The sequence below is a fragment of the Loa loa genome (genome assembly GCF_000183805.2).
Source record: "Loa loa unplaced genomic scaffold supercont3.255, whole genome shotgun sequence".
In the NCBI taxonomy this organism is placed as follows: Eukaryota; Metazoa; Nematoda; class Chromadorea; order Rhabditida; family Onchocercidae; genus Loa; species Loa loa.
Genome location: NW_018108435.1, coordinates 56,189 through 65,916, shown reverse-complemented (window position 1 = coordinate 65,916; position 9,728 = coordinate 56,189). Strand labels below are relative to the sequence as shown.

General features: G+C 31.0%; 2 protein-coding genes across 2 annotated transcripts; both read right to left on the bottom strand.

Moving 5' to 3' along the window:
• Window positions 1–141: 141 nt before the first annotated feature.
• Window positions 142–1,043, bottom strand: LOAG_09776 (hypothetical protein). The gene is made up of 3 exons (XM_020448018.1): window positions 1,011–1,043; window positions 390–544; window positions 142–303 (listed from the first exon to the last, which is right to left on the bottom strand). Coding segments are annotated over exons 1-3 (267 nt in total). The 5' UTR covers window positions 1,013–1,043; the 3' UTR covers window positions 142–193.
• A 630-nt stretch (window positions 1,044–1,673) lies between these two features.
• Window positions 1,674–5,894, bottom strand: LOAG_09775 (abnormal catecholamine distribution protein 1; the record flags this gene model as incomplete). The annotated part of the gene is made up of 12 exons (XM_003145302.2): window positions 1,674–1,899; window positions 2,210–2,300; window positions 2,600–2,765; window positions 2,867–2,930; window positions 3,285–3,336; window positions 3,466–3,640; window positions 3,842–3,943; window positions 4,215–4,397; window positions 4,573–4,715; window positions 4,966–5,188; window positions 5,313–5,594; window positions 5,783–5,894. 12 exons carry the CDS (start codon window positions 5,892–5,894, stop codon window positions 1,783–1,785), a joined length of 1,710 nt encoding a protein of 569 aa, XP_003145350.1. The 3' UTR covers window positions 1,674–1,782.
• Between the last annotated feature and the right edge of the window lie 3,834 nt (window positions 5,895–9,728).

Genomic DNA, 9,728 nt, shown 5'->3' with positions numbered 1-9,728 from the left:
CGATTGTGTCTTTAAAACTACTATTGTGTGTTTTCTTTTTTGAAATTTTAGTTCCATTGTATTGATTTTATTGTAATGATACCCTATCAATCAACAATGAATTTCTTGTGTTTTGTAGTGACAGCGAAAACGAAAAAATGTGTTTATTATCTGCATTTAGCATGAAAAGTAAAAATGCAACTGATAAGCGTTGTTAAAGTGATGGCTGCTGTGGTATTTCAACATAACTCGGCGTAGAATATACGGTGTATCCATCTTCGATATGGTGGTTTTTGATTGTTTGTGCATCGCCCAGGCTTTGGACTGTAAATATATTTTATGCAGCATTCTCTCACGTCTGTAGTTGATTTTGGTAAAGTTGTTTGGAAATTTATGAATTGCTACGATACCTCCGAATATAATATCCTGTATTCCGATTGGGATATCCGTTTTTTCCATTATCTTCTCCTTCAATGTTTTGATGGTATCCATTGCCGAAATATTTATTTCAATTGTTTGCCCGACAAAGTTTCGTGTTTTGTTATAGACAATCACGTTCAGATACCTGAAATTTTACTACTAGCTTTAAAAAAAACATTTTGAAAAGGGGCGAAATTATTGTTATTTCTGGTAGAACAAAAATTAAGCAAAAGTTGAAAAACGGAAGATTAAGAACATTAGTTCTATTAATATATTGACATTGGGATTGTATACCTTTAACTTCTCCTCTAAATATAAAAATGATGCAGTTAAAACCGCAAAAATTGTCATAGCAATGAGATAAGCAAGCCATTGCTGGATTACCTTATGAAATTATCTAATGGGAAGGGTAAATTTTAATTTGCGAAAATTGCCGGAGCGTCGGAATTTTCCGAATATCCAGTATAATTAACTTTCTTGTTGGTGGTGTAACTAAAATGCAGACATGGTTGAACATCAAATCTTCCTGTAATGGCTTGGGATGTTAGCCGTTTAGTTTAACTAATCATTTATTAAAGCTATCGATGGGATTGAAATTGTTAATAACTTACATGGTATTCTGAGAGTAACAACAGAGGAAGAACTAATGCAAAAATGGGGGAAATGATCATAAATTGCCTTACATCAATACGACCACCTCTATTTTTCGTTTTGCCAATAATGAAAGCTTATTATTTCAAATGAATCAAACAAAAGAGTGGAGTTAGATGACTATAATCGATACTTCCGATACTTTTTTGAAATTTCCTCGAATCTCCTTGCCATAGTCGTCCTCCTCACTCGCTCTTAATGCTTTTTTTTCTTGGAAGCAAGCAAAGGATGAATTAACATTCCGTCACCTATCTTACCATCCTACAACTTCTATAGTACATCTTCGATTAGGTTGTCCCATTACTCATTGTCATCAGAATTAACTTCGATATTTGTTTGGAAACTGTCACACTCAAATATATACATATGCCTTCTCTTCTCAGATATACTACTTCCAATTTCGATTCATAAATTTCGATCTGATTCATAGTAAGTTCAGTTAAAACTGTGAAATGATTTTATCTAACCTACTGGCTAATAACTTCTTTAGAATCCAAAATGCAGTTATCATTTTTCCATGCATCCATAAAGGCAATTTACTGTGACTTTTTTTCTAATATGGAAACAAATTTTTCAGATATTTGGAAATTTTCTTTTTTTTGAAAATCTTCGGCACAGGAAATGAATATTAGAAATGATTAGCTATGAATCGATTTTATCCGAAATCTAACAATTATCATTACAAGAAATATTCATTCATCAAATTCGATAGCAACATATCAACAGCAGAAATCAGTAATGATAGCCTTCGAACAATCGTATTTCAGGATGTGCTAGGTCAGTAGCACCATCAATTTGTTCATACACATCATTTGCATATTTTTTTGTCTTTACTTGTTCTATCATGACCTGAAATTTCGTTGTTCAAATAAACCATTTTTTTTTTTTTTTGCCAGTGTTATAAAGCATACATATCAACAAAGCGAGATTGCCAGAATTTCCTGGTAGAACTCAGTTTCAGTACTTTCATTAATTTTGAAAGCTTTAATAAACCTATAATCACTAAAGATGATAAGCTAGTGTTAACTAAAGATAGATTAAGAAGGCTGGGACATCGTCTACTGAAATAATATGATTCCAAGAGAAGAACTGGGTACGGCGTTCAAAACGATCATCAGTGATAACAAATAAAATTCAAAAATGAAAATGGTATGTATACTTCGTTGATTTTATTTGTTGCTGGCGGATTACGCAAAAATAGCATCAGAGGAGCATACAGGAAGTTTATCACTGCAATTATACGAAGCATTCTGAAAATTATTATTGTTGCTTCATAGTTATACTGTAATAAATGTTTCTTTAATTAATGAAATTTCAGAAATAATGCTATAGCTGTTAAGTAAAATGAATAAAATTTAATAAAATGTTTAATCTATATGTATTTTATATATGCAAATAAAATGTTCTTCGAATTTGTTCTTATTTAAAAAAAAGACTTTTTTCTTGTAAATCTTTTTAGTGTTTGCCTTTCTATTATTGCAAATTGTAAATCATTTGAGTGTATTTGCAGCTAATCGTGACAACTGTAAATGTTGGTTAAGAAACCCACGAAGCGAATCCGACTGAACGGACCAGAGGACCGGAAAAAAACGGGCCCAAAGCAAAGGCAAAGCAAAATGCTGCATCTGCAATTGCATATATTGATCCATAAACACCGACGTGACGTATATCCACCAGATGACCCATCAAAGGAAACATCGATGCGTCAATCATACCTTGAATGCATTCCTCCAACTTCTATGACTTGTTGACATCTCATATTACTAGTACAAGATGAATGTTTTGTCTTTATCTTTATCTTACATCATTATCTTACCAATCGAGAAGCCCATGAAAAAATTTGGCACCATCAATCCACCAACTCCTTGAGCTCTTGGAATCTAAAATTATTGCAATCACCTGAAGACCACAAGGTAACGATTCACATACGAAAATAATGTGTACAATAATTTCTCAAAATCTATTAATTTCAAATCCACCACCAATAAAACCGCAGTTGGAGAATTTCTTCAGGCCACTACCCAATAAATATCATACGTTACAGTTCCTGAATTTTTCGTTTTTATCTAAATTTTTTCCTATTACCGGAACTTTTTATCTAGTACCTGAATTTCTTGCTCTATTCTTCCCATTCCTGTTTGCGGATTATTTCAAAGGCATTCTCCATCAATTGTTAAAAAAAAAAACAATGAAACTGAAAAACTTTTTTTGAACAATACAATCAAACAACTTACAGCAATTAAGCAAACGCCGATTATCATGAGGCCAAGAAAACTGCTCAACCAACTGGAAATTCAAACTTCTTGATATATCGAAGGAATTTAACACTCTTTTTTGAATCACAGAATTTTAAACAATTCATGTTTAAATAAAAAAATCCTAATTATTACGAATTACTTCAAAATAAAAACAAACCGTCCGATTTTATGTGCCAATGGTCCAAATATATTCGTGCCAATAAGGTAAGACATACTAGCTGGAAGAAAAGCTATACCACGTTCAAATGAACTAGCTTGCCAAGACTCCATCATCCATAATGGTAACGATGGTTCCAGCATAGCTATCCCAAGATTTCCGACTGTTATTGATCCTGAAAATTAATGAAAACATTCCATAATGTTGTAGAAAAGGAAAAAAAAGCTTGGTATATTGAAATGTGTTGCACATTAATGAGAAGTAATATTTGAAAATGATTAGTAAGCATTTATCCTTTTTCCGACTTGCGCGGAAAATCCAACAACAACAACAACAACAACAGCAGCAACTGCTGAAAATCGGAAAAAATAATAACCAGCAGCAACAATAATATATGGATCAGTTGCAAGTTCTTTCAAGCCAGTCCCTTCCGGTTCACCACGATCTATTCGCGGTTGTAGCACCAAAAATTGCAGGGCTACAACTATGTCGTTTTAGCTTTTCAGGTTCAAGTATTTTGATATTTATGCAAAAAGTTTTTTTCTCTTTTTACTAGAAGTTTGATTAATCTAGTAAATAAGTTTTGAGCTTATTCAACTGACATTATCCTTGAAAATCCTTAAAATTTCAGAATTATTGCTTATAACTTCATTTATCTACTCTTATTAGCATATCAAAAAACAATCTTTTTTTATTTTCAGTTATTTGCTTATTATGCTTATTTTAGTTTTTTATTAAATAATACTTACAGCCGTCAAATAGAGCTAATAGCGCAAGGAGTAGGAATGGTAACTCCTTGCCTGACCACTGGTATAAAACTCCACCATATGGTGGTCCAACAAGTAGACCAAGTGCCAGACCGCCTAATGCTATACCCATAGCACTACCGCGTTCTTCATCGTTTGGATAAGCTTGCGCAAGCATTCCCATTCCTGTTAGATAAAATTAAATATTCAGGATGAAAAGTGCTTTTTTTTTTTTTTCTTCATTAATATAATCATTATCCATATGATGAAAGCGGGAATTTATTAACTTTCAAATAGCATGCTTTCTTCTAGAGGATTATAATAAAGATTTCCGGCCATGTTGAATGTAACTTTAGCAAACCTGAAGTGCTTGTACATGCAGATCCAACACCTTGTAAAGCACGAGCAAGCCAAAGTACAGCGAAGGATGTGCCAAATGTAAACATTACGGTTGATAAAAACATAACACAAAAGCCAGTAAACATTGGCACTGTGTAGCCAATTCTGCAATTTGTACAAACAACGAATGACAAGAAAATTTATAAAAGTTCTTCTCTTTTTTTTTTTCACGGATTTCGGGGAAATAAATTATCGTTGCACTTTGTTACTTACCTGATAAAAGTTGTTTCATCAACTGATTTATCAATTGATTTAAACAAATATGCCTAAATTTGATGTTGTAATGTTAGAAAGGTTATGATAACTAATCCTGTTACTGACAGATGTTATCAAGAAATATTCCTTAAAAACTAACTTATTTGTAAGAGGACCAATCCATGGATTTGTTAACAGTTGTACAAGTGCTTTTGATCCAAACATCAATCCCACGTAAACATTTTCTTCGGCTAAAGTATTGTGTCGTCTTATTTCTTCCGCAGTATTTGGCATAACTCTTTGATCCAATTTTGTATTTTCATTTGTAATAGATGCTTCTGTTGTTATTGTTTCCATATGCACAACTGTCCCAGAAGTTTTACCTGATAAAAATTCATGTGCTATTATAGAACTCAAATTTGTTGTCAAATTTCAATTCTAATAAAGTAAAAATTACAATTGAAATTATGATTTAAACTTCTCCAACAACTCTTTCAATCATCCAACCTTTCTCGGATGGTTTTTTCCTTAAAATTTTGTTTTTACGAAATGGATTTAGTGGACTTTTTTGCCATTCTGTTGCTACATGCATATCCATTGGAATTTCCCAAGCATCATCCCAAATGAACGGTTGTTGTTCATTCCCCGTTTCCTGTGTCCCTTTTTCATTTTCCGTAAAAGCAGCACGTTTGCCTCTTGAATGCGCTGTTATCGGTATTTTATTGTATAGCAGTAAATCTGTTGAATTTGGATGTGATAATCGTAAAAGATATTCTGGTATTATTGGTACTGCAATAAAGGAAAAAAAAGTCATGAAATCATCAAAATTAAAAACAAAAGCCTTTTCCTTATACAGAATATTGATAAAAATGGCTTGTTATATCTGCAAAAGACTAAAAGTTTGCCTTAAATTAAAGTTTAAATTTTTGATAATTTGTTGAAAGTTCTTATTGTTGTTTGAAATGATATGAACATACCAACGGTAGTGAGAAGCATATTATCCAAAAATAAAGCAATGTACACAATGAATAATAACATCTTCCGGTTATGCCGGTATTTGTAAATTAATTCAGCAAGCGCTACTGCCATATTAATGTCGATCCCTGTGGTTGCTAACTTTTTTTATTCCAAAATTTTACTGCAAACGTTAATTGTTGAAATATAATTCTATCATAGAGTGTTTCACGCATTCTACGATGAAATGACTCACCACAATGGTTATCCTAGAATAATAGAGTTTTTTTTTTTTTTAATGAATGAACTGTTTGCCATATGCTAATCAGACCATCCGTATTTGTTCATGCTAAGAAAATATGGTTAAAGCAAATTAAAACAAATCTGAACTTACAATAGGTGAATTGCAGCGAGAAAGAGAATACATCTTTTAAAGTTAATAATCAAGAACAAAGTAAGAATAGCAAATTAAAATATGGTTTGGTGATTGAAATCCATTAAGGTAGTTTGTACAAAATGTGGTTCAATTAAGGTCAGAAAAAAGTTGGATTTTTCAAAAAAAATAGATTTTTTATCAGATATTAGTCAAACAACAATGTATCAGAACTATGCTAACATTTTATCTTCGATAAGCATACAGTAAAATGTTCTTTTTTAATGTGCAAAATTTCGCATGTTCATTGATGACATTGAAATAATATATTTATTTTGAACAATATTTCAATTTAATTTGAAATTGTAAATGTCAAAGTATCCAGATGAAGAGTTAAGAATAATATCTGTAAAAATAGCTTCATCTTGAAATGCTGAAATTGGATAAAATTTTTCCTTCTTTTTTCTTCTTTTTCTTTTTCTTCTCCTTCAAATCCTTCTTTTTATTTTTTGATCTTAACCACTAATTTGAAATTTTTTAAAATGTGGTCATAAATAAGGTTAGTTCAGCTTCTTAAACGTTTAGCGAATCAGTAACAACGGTATGCTTATGATTTGACAGAAAAAAAAGTGCAAATAAGAGAAGTGATTTGCAGCAACAGCAATTACACCAATAAATTATTTGAAATGATGTAAGATGGCTGTCATCATTTTTCTGGCTTAAAATTACTCTCGCAGTTTTGCTTTACTTGAAAAACAACATTCATATGATTGGATATTATATTCAAACCACTATTGTCATTATGATACACATAAAAAAATAGCAATATTTATACTTTTACTTAATGCAGAAAGACAGATACAGAAACTTTGCGCATTTATTCGCTATCAAGTACCAAATGCTGAGCGGATTGATAAGCTTGTATCAACCACGGATACCAAATGATAGTATAAAATTCAGAAATATCTAGTCATTACACAACAAAAATTGTACAACTAGTTGATTTGATTAATGTAAGAAGTGGGTTTAATTAAACTTACTGGATTTACAAAAATGAGAATATGGTTTTGGGAAAACAAAAAACAATGCGGACATTTTTTAAATCACCTTAGAATTGCTGTTATGGTTTATATTATTAATTTCATATGTAAATAATGAAGAAAAAAAAAGGAAGCAAAAAGGAGAAGGAGAGAAGGAACTCGAAATATTCGTAAGAAATTTTATAACGAAACAATAATTAGCTTAGGTCCTGATTATACTTTATTGGATTAATCAATTTTTTTAAAGACGTTTCCTTCCCACTCAAAAAGATTTATTCATGTGCTGAAAAGATGAGAAATCCATTATCTTTGAAATACAGTTTCCCGGAGAAGAGATTAACAAAGTGAGTTATCTATGCTAACCTCATAAATTACCATCCTGATAATTTATGCATAACAGAGATAATTAGTTTTTTTTAGACATACAATTTCTTTTAAGTAGTCAAACCTTGAAGTGCAAAGAGAAAAAAAGAAGATTCAACTTGATTGTCGTGTAAATATTTCCAGATTTAAAAAAACACCGTTTATGCTTTGAAGTTGTAGAAGATATTCATGATAACAAGCATCCGAAGAAAATAAATTTATCAGTATTTCTTTAAAAATTACCGAAAATTCTTAAATCTTCATTTTTTCCCCTTTATTGTCAAATGAAGACAAACTGTGGTTAGATGAACTGTATTCAGAAAATTAAACTAACTCGTCACAATCAGAGAGAATCCAACCTACAAGGCTTTAATGGTGTTAGGATTGGATGGATCTATTTGTCCGGAGAAACTTCCATTTGATGATGAATCTTTAAAAGGAGTGGGAAAATGATTTTAAGTAAAAAATGTCGTGGGATTGGATAGGGACTGGACATCCTAGCCTCTGATTAAAAGAAAGGCTCTTAAACTTCAGAGGTCTATCTGTTCTCGATACCCATCGAGAGCAGACAAGCTTTTGAAATTAAGGATTTTTCTTGCAATCACAAACTTAAGTCCAGAGAAATAAGAAAAATCTCTCACAATTTGAACTCTCTGAGGATGTCATCTTTTCCAACCAATATTTAGCTGAAACACGATCTGAAATCTTAGTTACTGCTTTTAAAAATAGATTTTACGAATGATTTGCAAAAATTGGTTGACATTAGCCCGAAACAAGGGATATCAAGCGCTGAGCTCAATCAGGTCTGGGTGAGATCAAGCAGAGCAGACAAGACGAGAAAACTAGATCCAACAGATTATGACAAAAAAAAAAAAAAAGAATTAAATGTCTCATAAGACGATCAGATCCTTCTTCTTCAGTTGAAGGTAAATGCTTTCTTTAAGCTATTAACGGTTATCCACGAAGTGATTCAGTGAGAGTGAAGAAGGAAAATGAATTATTGAGAGGTTTTTAGAAAATTTTGACTGCAAATGACACTTCACAGAAGACAACCGTGAAAAAGCCTATTATTATGAAGAGGACATTGAAATGCTATATTTTACGTATGACATGTTTGAATAAACAAAAATAAAAGTAACGGCTATAAAAGTTTTGGATTTAGAAAAAAAAGAAAAATTACTGCTAAATAAAATTTGCGAAAATCATTTTATTGCTTTCTTAAGAATGCACAATCAATAAATGCTTTGTTACCTTATCTACAAAAGTGAAATATCTATTATTCCTTGTGACTTCATCGAATCTCTTCATATCAATCAATTTTGTTATTTTAAATAGTGATATTTCGGTAAAATTGAAGTAATCCCTTCAAGAATCAGACTACACAAAATAAAAATCCATTAATATTTGTAATTTATTTAAATCAGACAGTTTTAAATATTTTCATGATTTGTTCTGCTTAATTCGACAGTTGAAACTAAACTACTATTCAACATTTCTCTTATTTCCATCTTTAAAATGCAAACTCTAAGAAGCACGAAATAATTGATGCAAACTTCGATCGCATGTTCAACCTGGCAAATGACAACTGTATGAGCTAGCAGAAGATGGATGTTGAATTCAAAAATTGGACAATTTATATCATGGGAATGGGAGAATGCAATCAAAGTATCGCTTTTCACCAGAGTTATCAAGTATAATAAGCGAAGTATAGCACGGAAGTCTATCAACAACACAAATAGAGCAATATGTCGGTACTGGAAAATTCGTTAAAAAAAGAAGAAAGGGTTCAGTCAGTTGCAACTAGAACTCTTACTCATTTCGCCATACTCTTTTTTACTTTACCAAAGCTGTTAAATATTTTTGAAAGCTAAATGAGCATAAAGATTGTGAACATATTAGGCAAAGAAGTAAATAATGTTTGATAAATAAAATGACAAGTTAATCGTGGAAACATCTGAAGTGATTAATGATGATAGCGTTTAAAGAAAATTATGATCATTTTTAAATCGATGCTAATTACAATGTTGTTCGAATAATAATTGTTAATAATTAGTAATAAGTAATGACAATAATAATAATAATAATAATAATAATAGTAATAATAACAACGATTATCGCTGTTATTATTTAACAATATTATTATAATAATTAATAATAATAATAATAATTAAATTTGATAATAATAATAATTAA